The sequence below is a fragment of the Mauremys reevesii genome, linkage group 2, assembly GCF_016161935.1.
Source record: "Mauremys reevesii isolate NIE-2019 linkage group 2, ASM1616193v1, whole genome shotgun sequence".
Classification (NCBI taxonomy): domain Eukaryota; kingdom Metazoa; phylum Chordata; order Testudines; family Geoemydidae; genus Mauremys; species Mauremys reevesii.
This window is the reverse complement of record NC_052624.1, coordinates 144748105-144765101: the sequence shown is the minus strand read 5'-3', so window position 1 is coordinate 144765101 and position 16997 is coordinate 144748105. Positions and strand designations below refer to the sequence as shown.

At 42.9% G+C, this 16997-nt stretch overlaps 1 protein-coding gene across 1 annotated transcript in view; it reads right to left on the bottom strand.

Annotated features, from left to right (window-relative positions):
• Positions 1 to 16684, bottom strand: part of LOC120397290 (centromere protein F-like) — a 33605-nt gene extending 16921 nt beyond the window's left edge. The window contains exons 1-2 of the mRNA XM_039522988.1: positions 16629 to 16684; positions 8849 to 8953 (exon numbers count right to left, since the gene is read on the bottom strand). Coding sequence (XP_039378922.1) covers positions 8849 to 8953; positions 16629 to 16679 — 156 coding nt within the window. The 5' untranslated portion in view covers positions 16680 to 16684. The remainder of the gene's footprint in view (positions 1 to 8848; positions 8954 to 16628) is intronic.
• Between the last annotated feature and the right edge of the window lie 313 nt (positions 16685 to 16997).

The window sequence follows — 16997 nt, the reverse complement described above, 5'->3', positions numbered from 1 at the left end:
AACTGAGCGTCAGTGAAGTTAAGTGACTTGCCCAAAGCCACAGAGGGGAGTCAGTATCAGAACACAGGAGAACTTTCCAGTTCTAGCTCCTGTTCTCAGACCACCCATCTCTCAGTGTGGATGAGTCAAATATATGAAGTTGCTCTTGGTAGCAAGATAGCATTAGATGTAAAGTATTATTAGTCAGTAATACCTGGGGCTCGGATAGTACATTTTCTAAGCATCTTTTTTTCCAAATATTTTAAGAAAAGTTAAAATACCCCATACAACTATGTCCTACCTGGGAACTGAAATAAAAGTTATTTCTAAGAAACTAACTCCTTCCACCCAACTCCTGCATTGCTGGGTAACAGATGGCATGGCACTGGTGGGACTCTACTGGAAGCAAGCCATCATTTCTTCATCTACTTACTACGAGCAGATGGGCACCAGTGCGCAGAAGCCAAATTCAAGAAAAGGGAGGGTCTGGATGGAAAACAAATTAAAACCTTGCCGACACAGCAAGTCTGTATTTTCAGCTATTTAAACAAGTCACCCAAAGAACATAACTAAAACCGTTGATGCTTCTAGTTATTTTCCTTTTGTCTCACAACCTTCTAGTCCAAACTGTCCAACTGCTATACCGTAACAAACACACACACACACACACACACACACACACACTCTATCAATCATTCTAAAAGACACAGGTGTCAAGCGACAACATTTTCAGACAATGCTGATGTATGACAAATGTTTCAAAGCTGTATGAATTCTCAGCTTCCTGTGTTCAAAATATCAACAAAATTCAAGGGGGTTAAATGGCTGAAACGCCCAGCCCTCTTGCTGTGACTCAGTACAAGTGGCTCTGATTAAGAAGCATTCAACAAAAAGCTGGAACCAACAACCTAACATAGCTGCAAAAAAAAATCCCATGCTCTGATGCTGGACGTTCACAAAACTATTTACAAGAAATGCATTCTCCTACCTTAATCTGGTAAGGCTACATCCCATCATTTGTATTTACAATTTGGCCTCAATCGCATAGGCCATCATTAACTCTTGCTTGAATCATCGCAATCCAATGTATTTAGACTTGAATGCTTCTGCCCTGCAAAATCTGCAAGAGTTACAGAACACAGCAGCACACCTCCTCAGTAATACAGGTTCACTTGAGTACATCAGTCCTATGTTTCACTCACTCCGCTCATTCCCCAACAGAACACTGAATCAAATCTCGGTCTTTATTTTCAAAGCTGTAAAGGAAATGGGCCCAATATACCATTTTACTCTCTCAGACTTCAGTAGCTGTGTTCCTCAGGAACAACTGTCTACACATCAGAAGTAAAACTAGCAGATGCAGCAGACAGGGCTTTTTCAGGAGCTGGCCCAATACTATGAAATTCACTCCTGCAAAAACTTAGAATGACAACTAACATCACCATTTTTCGTATTTACACTCCCGCGCCCGCCTCCCGCCTCCACACTTTGCCCTCTGGGACAGTGGTTTTCAACCTCTTTTCCGCTTGCAGACCCTAGAAAATTTCAAATGGAGGTGCAGACCTCTTTGGAAATCTTAGATATAGTCTGTGGACCCCACCAGGCCACGGCTTGAAAACCACTGTTCCGTTGTAACGACAACCTTTCGAGAACCCCTTAGACAGTCTGCAAACTCCCAGAGGTCTGTGCACCACAGGTTGAAAACTGCTCTGGGGGATATGGGAGAAATAGAAACCTCAAATAACAGATGCTAGTCACTTAATTATTCTTAACTCTGGAAAGCATTCAGATACAACAGCAATTGGCACAATAGAAGAACTTAAAAAAACCTAGTCGCTGATGTTGCTTCTACGACTATTTTGAGTTCTCTTCCCTTCATTTTCCTTCTAATGCCAAATTAAAGGAAAAATCTTTTAATCTACAATCAAGGTTTTTTAAAAATCAAAAGTTACAGCCAGATGCTTTTTGTGTAAATTGGAATAACTTTACTGATTTCAATGGAGCTATGCTGATATATGCCAGAGCAGGATCTGGCTTCATAGTTAGAATTTTGTTGATAATGCTAGTCTATAGTCCTTGAAAAAGTTAAAATGTACAAATCATTTGGGGGATTTTCTCTTGCTTTAAATTGATTGTGTGACCAAAAAAGTACCCACTCCTCCATGAAATCTTAGAATTAGGCAAAACACACTTATACTTAGGAAGCAGCTACTGATTCTAGAAGTTCCAAATGAACTCAGATATTTAATATATTCTATTTTTTAGGACTAAACAAAGAGTCTCTTGAACCATACTACATAATTAGATTAAACAAATAATTCCATATGAACTGTAACCCTATCTGTAGTATGCTGGTGCAAAATCATTTTTTTAAACTCTGACCATACAACCAATTTTTGGCCTTGGGTCAGTCCACATGGAATCAATTGCAAAACTGCAAGATTGGGGCCTTATCTTGTATCACAGCTATAGGTCTTGTGACAGGGTCGGGCCAGAGGGCTACAGGAGAGTGATCCTATTGGGATGCAGGAAGTGGGGAGCCCACTGCTAAAAGATCCCCCCAGCCTTAAAGGGGGGATCAACAAGACCTGGAAACCAAGTGGTTTCAGGGGACAACTAATGAAATAACAGGGACAGACATGCTGTCAAAGGCTCAAACGAAGGGAACCAGATGGGGACACTGAGCAGAGAACCCCGGACAGCGCCCACTGCTCCTCGAAGGCATGAAGGGAGTCAGTGGACGCCTCCCAGAGGATTTCTGCCCGGTTGCGTGAATGGATGGAGGACCGGAAAGAGGCCCCACAGTTACAGGAGACTCCATTGGCCAACCTCCTCTCCCTGGTTTTATAGATGGCCATTTTAGCCAGGGCCAGGAGGAGGTTGACCAGGAGGTCCCGTGACTTTGTGAGGCCACCGATAGGCAGTGCATAAATAAGGAAATGAGGGGGAAAGTGCAGCCAGAAATGCAACAGGATATCTGTGAGGAGACAGAATAGAGGCTGCAGCTTGGCGTACTCCAGGTAAACGTGCACCAGAGTCTCCCTCACGCAGCAGAAAGGGCAGGTGTCCAGGATGGGGGTGAACTGCACCAATTACACGCTTGTGCTCAGACCCCTGTGAAGAAGCGACCAACTGACATCCCCGGCGGGCCTTGGGAGCAGGGTGGAGTATAGGCTGGCCCACCGGGGCTCCTCACCCTCTAGAGGTGGCAGGAGGTCCCTCCACTTTGTGTCACGGTGGGACGCAAAGGTGAGGAAGTGCAGAGTGTGGAGCACGAGCGCGTATGGATGTTTCCTTGGCGTGGTCTGGAAATGAACCGGCTTTAAGTCGTGCAGATGGCTTATGCTGAAGGGGCACGGAGGCCGGTTGGGTCCATGGGGCAGGGGCCCGCTACAGGAGAATGAGAGAAGGCAAATATATTAGCCCCCGATTAAGCAGGTCCCTTTTCCCTGGGTAAGATAACAGGGGCAGTTCCAGAAAAATCAGGAATTTGCTGGAACCAATGAAGGCAGGCAGGCTAATTAGGACACCTGGTTTAAAAAGGACCTCACTTCAGTCAGTGAAGGGTGCGCAAAGTGCTGAGAGTGAGAGGGCCTGCGGCTGGAGAACTGAGGAGTACAAACGCTATCTGGCATCACGAGGAAGGTCCTGTAGTGAGGATAAAGAAGATGTTGGGAGGAGGCTATGGGGAAGTAGCCCAGGGAGTTGTAGCTGTCACACAAGTGTTACACGTAACACTGTAGACAGCTGCGATCCACAGGGCCCTGGGCTGAAACCCAGAGTAGAGGGAGGGCCTGGGTTCCCCTCATTCCCCTCCCTCCTACTGGATATAAGAGGAGTTGACTTGGACTGTGGGTCCCACCAGAGGCGAAGATCCCTGGCCTGTCTCCCTGGCCCACTAGGTGGGTCAGCAGAGACTGTGGAGATTGTTCTCCTTCCTTTTCCCCATGCTGGCAAGTGATGTGGTTAGCTGAGTGAATGGCAGGTTTGAGCCATAAAACTGGCCAAACTGAGGGCTGCCCTGAATATCTGAGGTGAGCAAATCCGCCAATAAGTGCAGGACCCACCAAGGCAGAGGAGGAACTTTGTCACAGTCTTTTAAGATGCTCCAAAAAAGGACAGCCAGAATAAGACAGTATCGAAACACAACTTCTGGTGGAAATACACTATTCTCCAACATAGAGCTTGCAGAGTTCCCCTGGGAGTCAGTAAGGCATAAATGGCACCAGTTCTTACTGATTTCCAGTTTAAATTATTAATTATTCCAGTTCCTTTGACTGGTTTGCTAGTAAAGCCTGTTCTGCTCTGCACAGCTTCTGTGTTAAGCTCACTGGAGTCCTTTTCCAAACAGTGTTTCACTGCTATTGCCTATGAGGAAAACACATCACATTTTATTTGTAGTTATATTGAATCTATTTTAAAAAATTAAAAATTCCTGATGTCCCTTTCAATGATGAGCTCCAGAGATACCTTAGAAAACAAAGCCAAAAGAATAAGCTACGTTCTGCTTCCTCCTACAGAAAGAGAAGTTTGGAGTAACTGTTGACTTCTGTGTTGTATAACTAAGAGCAGAATTTGGCCCTAAACCTTGAAACTCAGCACGATGGCTTCAAAAAAAAGTACAATTAAAAATAGCTCAGATATCTGAAAAATCCATCCTCCTTTCACTCTCTAATCCTGGGTTCTAGATTCTGTATCATACCAAAAACCGTACAGGTTAAGGTAACACAAATCTTTAACTCAAGACTGGGCAAGGTTATGAACAATATTTTCAGGCACATTTTCAAGTATATAGTTGTAATGTATGAATATAGTCATAATTTAAGCAATAGTCATAGTACAGTCTGGTAATCATTGGGAATCCTAACCAGTGCTTTCTTTTAAGCTCAATCATAAGGGCAGCAGATTTAACACTTGCTCTCCATTTTTTTTAACATAACATATTTTGTCAAAGCGAGCACCTATTGGGTTTAGAAGATCCTTCCCCATTCCCACTCAGTCCTCAGCTGCTCATTTGAAAGGTAACATTTAGGTGTTGGACTGATGATCAGCTATCACCATATATGCCATTGAACAGCCAACAAACAGAAAGGATCAATACCAAACTAGACTCAATTCGGTACAATCCAAATACCAAGAGATTGACAAATTACTCTACCTTTTCCACTTACTATATACTCAAGGAATAGGTTACATGTTGTGAAAAACCAGTATTTGTACATCTTAATTCCCCATATTTATGGACCAACAAAGACATTCAGCTTGCACCTCTGTCTCCATAACCACATTCTTCAGGGGCAAGGGAAATTAGTGTCGTGCTATCCTCTATCTTAAATTTATCACCTGACTTTATATCGCAAGGATAGGCAACTTATGGCATGCGTGCCACAGACGGCACACGAGCTGATTTTCAGTGGCACTCACACTGCCTGGGTCCTGGCCACTGGTCCAGAGGCCTCTGCGTTTTAATTTAATTTTAAATGAAGCTTCTTAAACATTTTAAAAACCTTTTTTACTTTACATACACCAATAGTTTAGTTATATATTATAGACTTATAGAAAGAGACCTTCTAAAAACGTTAAATTGTATTACTGGCACGCGAAACCTTAAATTAGAGTGAATAAATGAAGACTCGGCACACCACTTCTGAAAGGTTGCCGACCCCTGTTATGTCGCTATCTAAACCAGGAAGTTAACAAGATCATAACTGTACCACCACCAAATTCTAACTGGTTTTCAACCTTTTTAACCTGTTTTATATCAGTCATAATAGCTCCATAGTACTCCAAATTAAAAAGGAAGTAAAAAATGAGAATGAAATAACCTAGTTCCATTCTAGAAAGGAGTAGGCTTTTCTGGATAAAAACCTATAGATGTCCAAGTTTGAGTATGAATCGAGTGTTTCAAGAGTAAACCTGGAAAGAAGAGTATGTGTAGAGAAAATACTAACCACCTCTGTAGAAAAGGTTTGATTAATGTGCTCACACAGCTAGGATGACACATAGCTATGCCGGACAGCTATCGTGGACAAATTTAGAACCTCTGTATGAAGTCAGTGTAGACCATGTCTATCATAAATAAAAAAGCAGTTTTCTATTAGAGAGTGTGGATAGAAAAGAAGCAGTGCTCATATCAGAACAAGGCTAAAGGGAACGGTTGTAGGGCATTACCCCCAGATTGCCTTTGGGCCCATCTGCTACCTCAGTTTACCTTTAATCTTGCATCAAACCAGATATCACATGTGGTGATTTTACAGTAGTGCTCTCTTCCAGGTTGGTTTATTATCATAACACAAGACTCAAACATACCCTTAACCAGCCTCAATTATTCTTTTCCGCATATAATGCCTCAAGTTTTTCCAGGTCTTGATCAGAGCAGGCCCATCCTTGTAGTCCCACCCCTCTCCTAGCTGGGACTTCTGCATCCTGCAAGTCCATCAATGGAGGCTTATCCCTGCACAGTTTCCAGTTCCTTGTAATTCTCTTCCCCCAAAAGGCTTCTGCCTTGGAGTTCTGGAAAATTGTCACCTGTCCTCTTCACAGGCCCTCTGCCTGGGCACTAACGAGAGAGAGTCTCTCTCTGAACTTTTGGGGCAGAGGGGGGGGGGTCTCTCTCTTGAATGACCACAGGCTGCCCTTTTACCTGCCAGCAGGCCCGGTTTAGATGCATGCTTCTGTCACATGACCCTTGTATTTATTCCCATCATACAGGGAGATGGGCTAAACCTGACAAAAGGTGCAGCTGTGCCCCAGTCTTTTAATGGACCAGCTCACCCTGTGACAGGAACATACTGCAGCTTGCTCTGACCTGTGATATGTTTAGTTGCACTTAAATATTAGTCATGTATAGATCTTCAAGCACAATAAAGAGGACAGTTAAATTTTACATAAAATAAAAACTCAGCATCACCACTTCCATTTGAATAGTTCAGATATTAAAAATCCTACTTTGTTGAGTTCTGCTCGTAGAGCATCGTTGGCTTGCTGCAAGTCCTGGTTTATCTGGTCGCACGGCAGATCCCCTGTCAGTAAGTCATGTAGCTGATGAAACACGTCTTAGAAATGTAGAAGACTGGGGGGGGGGGAGGGGTAGGAGAGAGAAACACACTCTAGTTACATGTTTCTTGTCAAGTTACTATAACTATTAACACTGGAAAACGCGGGGGAGGGACTGTAAATTGCCTCTTTAAAAAGTTACTAATTACACTAAAGCGCTCTCTGACAGAAGCAAAAAGAGTTTAAAACCCATTTTTAAGTAAAGCATAAATTCTGTTATGGCCACTAATAGCCATGACTCGCTTTGGCCAATCAGAGTAGCCTACTTCATCTGCTACACCAAGACAGGTGGATCAAAAAAATACTAGCAAATAATGGAATGAAGCTTATATATCGATTCAAAAGTAGATCTCCATAACAACATTGAGCATTACAACTAAGCAACCAGACTAATCCCCAATAATCATGATCCTTTGGGGTGCGGGGAATTCCCTTCTTTGCTATGATTACATGTTTAGCTTATTGCTGTCAAAATGTTTTTCATGAGGAAAATGCCTTAGTTATTTTCAATTTGACTTAACACATGACTGGGCAGCAACAGAAGTTTGGTAGAGGGGCATTGACTCCTCCCGCCTCAGGTCTGGGGGAGCAGAACTTCACTAATGCACACCTCCTAAGATCCTTAGGAATCTAGCCCATCTCCTGCAACCATTAGGAGATGCAAAGTAGATATCCATCTGGGTATAATTCATTTTTGAGGCTTCTTCCAGGCCCCACGGTCCTTATGGTTGGGGCTCTACATGAATTTGAGAGGGGATTTATATGAGGGAATAGGGCTATGAGGGGCACGGGACTTTTAGTCGGGGGTGTTGGGGTTGGTAAGGAAAAGAGAGGGCTGAGTGGGGGAGCAGAAAGCAGAGGAAGATAGGGAGGGAAAGCACTAGTGGCGTCTCCTGGCAACAAACCTCTCTGCCAAACTTCTCTTGGCAGCAGCTGCAGGACTCCCCTCTAACAAATCATAGCAGGTTTGTCAGCTGGAGAAGGTAGTGAAGTGCTAGTGCTTCCCCTCAGCTTTCTCCTAAGCACCCTCCTATCCTCCAGCAAGACACCTGCTCCATCCCATGTCCTCAAGCTCCCCCACAGCCTGTTCCCACTCTCATTGCCAGCCAGAGACCCATCCTATGAAGTCCCCACCCTCTTGGATCCCAGTGATCCATTTCCCCAAATCTTTATGTCTCCCCACCCCCTTATTATATTCAGCCTCTCTGCCCTCAGACCCTTTCCAAAGGCCCACTCCTACCCTGGCTTGGCCTGCCAGGAGCAGAAGAATGCAGGCGGGGAGGGTCAAACTCAGGAAGAAGTGAGCAAATTATTAGCAAAATGTTCAAACTTTTTTCTGATTTTATTTTTTGTCATCGAACTATAAATTAGAGGTGAACACATTGGTAGCCTGCCTGCCCAGCCTACCTTGAAGAAATACGGATTCACTTCCTCTTACCAAGTTATAACCACCAGACTACTATTATCACCAGCTAGGGAACATGGCTTTAGTCAACTTAATTCGTGGTAGGCCAGTAAATTGTTTCACTAACAAATACAGATCCATTCAAGGAACTGAGAGGGCGTGGGACCAGCAGGGCCCCATGTACCGGCGCATAAGCACAGGGCTCCAGAGGTTGCCAAAGCTGGCCCTGGGGGTACCATTACGGGGAAAAAATTCTGACAGCGTGCATGTGGGCGCGCACACATCAAATATGGAATCGTCAGCGTTTTTTCTTCTACATGGACAAATACTCAATGAACAACTTGTTCGCTCTGGTAATAGCAGTCTGGAGGCAACTTTAAACTTGTGAAAAAATGGGTCTCGTCTTACCTTTTCCTTTTCTTTTATTTTCTGTTCTAAGGACCGACGATTATTTTCGACAAATTGTCTCTGATGACTCAGTAGGTCGTCCATTTTTTGCTCCAACATTTCACGCTATACAAAGTTTAATCATAAATCACAGTGATGCAAGGGTAATATTTATTATTTGTACAACAATAGCAATCCCGCCCCCGTAATCAGGATTGAAATCCCACTTTAGTAGGCAGTGTTTAAAAAAAAAACAACAACAAAAAACGACATACATACAAGGAAGTCATGGTCTCTGCCCCAAAACTGCTTACAGTGTTCCATGACTTAGTGAACACTCACACAGGTATCCCATACCAAACTGAGAACAGATTACACTTGGCTAGAAGACAAGTGTGTGCTAAAGTTTTAATAAGTGTTTAGGCACAGGAGATAAATTCAATGCAACTTTAAATTTACAGAGAATCGGCACATTGATTGATCAGAAAAAAATTACTGAACTATTTTGAACATATTTACTAATATAATCTGCAATTCAATCGGATTTCAAACTCATGTAAAGAAGCTAGACTATAATAAGAAAAGCTCTCAACAGTCACATCTAGAGGTTATGGTGACAGCTATGCCAGTAACTCAGGTAATTTACAAGTAGCAGCACTGTGACATCAGAAGCAGCAACCAATCAATCTTTCCTCTGCACTTTGCTATCAGTCAGTGAAGTGGAGAGGGCCTATTCACAGGTCAAAAGTTCTCATCGTTAACTTACTTGAACATCTGTATACAAACATGGTAATAACCCTGGATTGACTCATTGTCCCTGGCCTCAACCTACTCGCAGCCAAGACCTTCTCTCAATGGGGTCCTCACAGAGGTAGCAAAGAACAGCCATTACCATACCTCTGCAGAGGCAAATTCTTAACCTCCATTCATATGATGGTATAATCTTCAGCATCCCGTATATAGGATGTAGGAAGCAGCAGAATTTTCTAACAAGCAGCAGCATTTTCTAACATTCTTAAGTAGGCAGCAGAATGTGCATGCATAGATAAAATCCCTGACAGCAAAGAGTAGGTGACAACCATCACACTTACAGAAGACATATGTGGTGGTGCCTTTCCCCACGGCAACATAACTTCTTTAATCTAAGTGTGTATGGAGGGGCAGAAAGGGGATGGGAAAAGAGTTAAGCTAAAGAGAAATATGAAGAATCGTGGAATCCATGACTTGCATGAGCTACAATGTTCTACCCAATGCACACGGAAATTGTGGAGCTGCAACAATTGGCAGAGGCCAAAACATTCAGCTGGACTAACTTCCCCATGTTAAATAGGGTGAAAAGCCAATGATTTTCAAAGAAGGAGACAGTGGTGCTGTTAAAACGTCTTTTTATGACACTTTCAAATGGCTTTAGGATATATAAAATATCTGTGTTTCTTAGATATTTGTTATCGTTATTCACTCTACCACAATAACAATACTGCATTGCTGGCTGCCTCATTAGAGAGCTGGCCTGCTATTTGTTCAGTCTATCAGAGCAACTTATCCATAAAGGAAAACTTTTCAAGGTGCAGATCTTCCCCACAGCACACACCCACGTAACTGGTATTAAAAAAAATTTTTTTTTAAAAATGAAAAGGTAGGGGAAAAAAGGAACCAATCACTAATCCCAAAAGTCATAGAGCAGCAGATGATCCACTAGTTTCCATGGTTCTCCTGCTACGTTGTCCAGTATATCAATGCAGTGGCTGACCCACTAAACCAAACAACCACTTCATGCAGTGGCAAGGAAGCTCCTGCAGAGAAAGGAAGTGCTGTGCAGGCTGCTGAAATCTTGCCCACCCTATCCCATATAGCAAAGTGTAGGCCTCTTCATGGATATGGAAAGATGGGGCCAAATAAGGATTTGCCTCTTAATGAAAGGCTGGGTTTGACTGGCTTTATTTCTTTACTCTTATCAGTGTACACCTGTTTGGCATCTGTTTTAGCTAGCAAAAAAAAAATCAATTTTATATGATTAACACACGTTTGCTCCACTAATGCAAATTATTTCAACGTTTCAATTATATCAGAACTATAGCCACAGAAATTTCTTGGCTTCCTTGCACTGAATACAAGAGGGCCTTTTCCCCCTTGATTCTTCTGCAGCAAAACAGAGAGGTCTTGGAAGGACCCAAGATCTTGCATTCTGAGCACTTTAAAACTCTTCAGTAAGGTGTGTGAATTCTTTCCTGTCATGGAAGGGATCCAGAGGTACCACCAGAATTTAGAGGGTCCAAAGGATAGAGAAAAATCTGTCCTGGATCATGCAGGTCTGTGACTCTAAGTGGACAGCACTGTTCTCTTTTCTTGTTTATGTACCAGCCTCACAGACTGCAATACAGTTCTACTAATAGGCTTTATTAACTTCTGCCTGTGCTGGTGCTGCATAAGCAAAAGTATGAGATGTTTTAGCTCATATAAAGCTATTTAAATCTTTTAAGGGCATAGGGAAATGGTGGACTTAAATATACAGTAGAACCTCAGAGTTACCAACTCGGGAATGGACGTTGTTCGTAACTCTGAACAAAACATGATGGTTGTTCTTTCAGAAGTTTACAACTGAACATTGTCTTAACATAGCTTTCCAACTTAACTATGCAGAAGAAAAAATGCTGCTTTCCCTTCATTTTTTAGTAATTTAACACAGTACAGTGCTGTATTTGCCTTTTTTAGCCGGGGGTGGGGTGGGGTAGAAGGGATGTGTCTCTGCTGCTGCCTAATTATGTTCTTCCGGTTCCAAACGAGATTTGTGTGGTTGACTGATCAGTTTGTATCTCTGGTGTTTGTAACTCTAAAGCTCAACTGTAAATTATGGAGCCACCATTAGCAAGCACATACATAGTTAAGCTTTGTTGGAGAACTGTGTAATGAATTGTGTTAGTGAAATGTGTACTAAGTAATGTTAGAGAAATTATTATATACAATTCTGGAAGAAAATAGGAATGTTTGCTTTTTGTATGTAGTTCTGCTGCTTGAGATTGTCAGATTTTGCTGAAACAGTCTGTAAATCAGAAAATTGGTTTTTGTGTCTCATCTATAAAGTTCTTGACCAAGCAGATAGCAGGGTAGAGAAGAGAGCTGTTAGCTTTCAGTAAGTCAGGTACAATCTCTCATCCCCCCACCCATCCATTCAATCAGCTAACAAGGTTTTTTAATCACAATATTAATAAAATTCACTGCTTGTTCTCTCACCTTATTCTTGGCTTTGATTATTTCAATGACAGAAGACCCCAAACTCTTCATATATTCCATAGTTACTAAAAAGCTCTCAACAGTCACATCTAGAGGTTATGGTGACAGAGCTATGCCAGTTACTCAGGTGATTTACAAATAGCATCATTGTGACATCAGAAGTACCAACCAATCAATCTTTCCTGTGCAATTTGCTCAGTAACTCAGGTGATTCATAAGTAGCATCATTGTGACATCAGAAGTGGCAACCAATCAATCTTTCCTCTGCACTTTGCTATCAGTCAGTGAAGTGGAGAGGGCCTATTCACAGGTCAAAAGTTCTCATTGTTAAATTACTTGAACATTTGTATACAAACATGGTAATAACCCTGGATTGACTCAATGTCCCTGGCCTCAACCTACTCCCAGCCAAGACCTTCTCTCAATGGGGTCCTCACAGAGGTAGCAAACAACCGCCATTACCGTTCTCTGCAGAGGCAAATTCTTAACCCCCATTCACATGATGGTATAACCTTCAGCATCCTGTATATAGGATGTAGAAAGCAGCAGAATTTTCTAACAAGCAGCAAAATTGTACAAGTCAGTACAATCCCTCATCCCCCACCTGCCTATTCAACCAGCTAACAAGTAAAAACTCAAGGCCACAGAAACAGATGAGTACGAAGAATAAAAATTGCAGTTGTAATATAAGTACAACTGCATGCAGCCAGGGAGCGTGACAGCAAGGAATAGCTGCGATGGGAACTACACAGATATAAGTAAGTTTTAGCAGGATAAGCAAAAAATGTATTAATCTGGGTTAGTTATTGTGATTTATGCAGGCGAATCTTTTAATCAGGGCCGGCTCAAAACCCCAGCACGCCACGCACGCGCGTCGGGCGGCATTTTCCCAGGAGGGCGGCAGGCGGGTCCGGCGGACCTTCGCAGTCATGCCTGCGGGAGGTCCACCGAGCCGCCAGACCAGCAGACCTCCCGCAGGCATGACTGCGGAGGGGCGCGTCCCCGCGGCCCCGGTGGACCCCCCGCCGGCATGACTGCGGAGGATCTGCTGGTCCCAAGGCTCGGGTAGACCTCCCGCAGGCATGACTGCGGACGGTTCCCTGGTCCCGCGGCTCGGGTGGACTTCCCGCAGGCATGCCTGCGGAAGCTCCACTGGAGCCGCGGGACCAGCGCACCCTCCGCAGGCACGTCCCCCGGAGCCGCGGGACCAGCGTCCGACAGCGCGCCCCCTGCGGCATGCCGCCCTGCTTGGGGCGGCCGGATTACTAGAGCCGCCCCTGCTTTTAATTAGGGGGTTAGAGTAGAATATATATGGATAAAGACACAGATGAGGTAGCTTCCTCTACTGAGTCTGCGCAAAGTTACAGAACAGAGGATTAAAAAATAGATGATTGACATAATAGTGGAGAAGAGACAGAGGAAAAATAGCCAAGCATAGCAGAGATTTGAGAAGAGTCACCCTGTCCCCAAGAAAGATAACTTGAGCACTTCCTTGTCTTGCCTTATCTTTTTTTGCATGTTTATGTAATTCATACGTGATAGTAGCATTGTCTAAAAACATATATAATAAAGGCTAAAATAAATTGTTTAAGCCTAAATTGAAGTGGATTTGGTTTTCACCCAACAGGTTGACGTTTGCATTTAAAGTGGAACTAAAAATCCTGTTTCACAGTATAATAAATGAATCTACTTTCCAAGTTCAGCAGAGTTACACTTTAGATTACATTAATTTTTTGCATAAAATAGTTTCTTACTTTGCCAGAGACATTTTTTTTAAAAAAATCACAATATTAATAAAATTCACTGCTTGTTCTCTCACCTTATTCTTGGCTTTGATTATTTCAATGACAGAAGACCCCAAACTCTTCATGTATTCCTAGTTACTAAAAAGCTCTCAACAGTCTCAACAGAGGTGATGGTGACAGAGCTATACCAGTAACTCAGGTGATTTACAAGTAGCATCATTGTGACATCAGAAGAACCAACCAATCAAACTTTCCTGTGCAATTTGCTCAGTAACTCAGGTGATTCATAAGTAGCATCATTGTGACATCAGAAGTAGCAACCAATCAATCTTTCCTCTGCACTTTGCTATCAGTCAGTGAAGTGGAGAGGGCCTATTCACAGGTCAAAAGTTCTCATTGTTAACTTACTTGAACATCTGTATACAAACATGGTAATAACCCTGGATTGACTCATTGTCCCTGGCCTCAACCTACTCCCAGCCAAGACCTTCTCTCAATGGGGTCCTTACAGAGGCAGCAAAGAACAGCCATTACCGTGCCTCTGCAGAGGCAAATCTTAACCCCATTCATATTGTTGGTGTCACTAGGCCTAAGTAAACCAAAGTTGTGACTACAGGCCTGAGTGAACCAGAGGTCTTCCATGCTGTGAACTTTAACCAGCCTAAGATGCTAACAGACAGCAAGCAAATGTGTAACTGTCAGCTGTTTCCAGCTTGCAGATGCAGGAGTTTGAAGGGGAGGAGGGAAGAGGGGGAGAAAATCTGTATGCGCTTGTGCTGTGAAGGCCAGAGATAAACATGGATGAGAACTTTTCTAACACGCTGAAATGTAATGCCTAATGTAACTGCTGTTGGGAAGGGAGGTGAGGGGAAAACCTAACAAAAAGGCTTACACAAACAAGGGGGTATAAATGCTGGGATCCCGCCTGCGCGCAGGTGTGCAGGATTGAGAATGGTTTTTCTCCTGGCACCTTATTTGGGCTCAAATAAACCTGGTTTTGCTTCTCCACCCTGGTGTGATAATTAGTGCTACGCACACCGGGCAACGAACCTGCTGTTGCTCGCGCCTCGGCCTCTTGAGCCGGCAACAATATGATGGTATAATCTTCAGCATCCTGTATATAGGATGTAGGAAGCAGCAGAATTTTCTAACAAGCAGCAGCATTTTCTAATATTCTTAAGTAGGCAGCAGAATCTGCATGCATAGATAAAATCAAACTTTCCTGTGCAATTTGCTCAGTAACTCAGGTGACACTTAAGTAGCATCATTGTGACATCAGAAGTGGCAACTAATCTTTCCTCTGCACTTTGCTATCAGTCAGTGAAGTGGAGAGGGCCTATTCACAGGTCAAAAGTTCTCATTGTTAAATTACTTGAACATTTGTATACAAACATGGTATCCATAACCTGGATTGACTCAATGTCCCTGGCCTCAACCTACTCCCAGCCAAGACCTTCTCTCAATGGGGTCCTCACAGAGGTAGCAAACAACCGCCATTACTGCCTCTGCAGAGGCAAATTCTTAACCCCATTCACATGATGGTATAACCTTCAGCATCCTGTATATAGGATGTAGAAAGCAGCAGAATTTTCTAACAAGCAGCAAAATTGTACAAGTCAGGTACAATCCTCATCCCCACATGCCTATTCAACCAGCTAACAAGTAAAAACTCAAGGCCACAGAAACAGATGAGTACGAAGTAAAAATTGCCCTTAGTTGTAATATAAGTACCGAACTGCATGCAGCCAGGAGCGTGACAGCAAGGAATGTCTTAAAGAAATTATCACAGATATAAGTAAGTTTTAGCAGGATAAGCAAAAATGTATTAATCTTTAGATTGTGATTTTGGCGAATCTTTTAATCAGGGCGGCTCAAAACCCCAGCACGCCACGCTTGTTGAGCGACATTTTCCCAGGAGGCGGCAACCTTGGTCGAGTGATCATGAGCTAATTCGCTTCCAAATAAATGGAGGATAGACCAGCAGTGCGGGCATGAGACTAGGGTGTATGATTTCAAAAGGGCTCAGGTGGACCTTAAGGCATGACTGCGGAGGGTCTGCTGGAAGGCTGGGCTAACCTATTTAGGGATCTAAGGGCAGACGCCTGGTCGCGGTTACTTCGTTGAAGTTGCAAGAGTTGCCAGAGGCATGTATCCCGAGAAGCGGGACCAACGCCTCGTAGCAGTTTTAGACCGAGCTGGATGAGCAGCGTCTTAGAGCGCCATTAAGAAATGCAGAAAGCGTACCAGGCTTGGAAATGGGAGGGATTACTAGAGCCGCCCCTGCTTTTAATTAGGGGGTTAGAGTAGAATATATATGGATAAAGACACAGATGAGGTAGCTTCCTCTACTGAGTCTGCGCAAAGTTACAGAACAGAGGATTAAAAAATAGATGATTGACATAATAGTGGAGAAGAGACAGAGGAAAAATAGCCAAGCATAGCAGAGATTTGAGAAGAGTCACCCTGTCCCCAAGAAAGATAACTTGAGCACTTCCTTGTCTTGCCTTATCTTTTTTTGCATGTTTATGTAATTCATATGTGATAGTAGCATTGTCTAAAAACATATATAATAAAGGCTAAAATAAATTGTTTAAGCCTAAATTGAAGTGGATTTGGTTTTCACCCAACAGGTTGACGTTTGCATTTAAAGTGGAACTAAAAATCCCGGTTTCACAGTATAATAAATGAATCTACTTTCCAAGTTCAGCAGAGTTACACTTTAGATTACATTAATTTTTTGCATAAAATAGTTTCTTACTTTGCCAGAGACATTTTTTAAAAAAAAAAATCACAATATTAATAAAATTCACTGCTTGTTCTCTCACCTTATTCTTGGCTTTGATTATTTCAATGACAGAAGACCCCAAACTCTTCATGTATTCCCTAGTTACTAAAAAGCTCTCAACAGTCTCAACAGAGGTGATGGTGACAGAGCTATACCAGTAACTCAGGTGATTTACAAATAGCATCATTGTGACATCAGAAGAACCAACCAATCAAACTTTCCTGTGCAATTTGCTCAGTAACTCAGGTGATTCATAAGTAGCATCATTGTGACATCAGAAGTAGCAACCAATCAATCTTTCCTCTGCACTTTGCTATCAGTCAGTGAAGTGGAGAGGGCCTATTCACAGGTCAAAAGTTCTCATTGTTAACTTACTTGAACATCTGTATACAAACATGGTAATAACCCT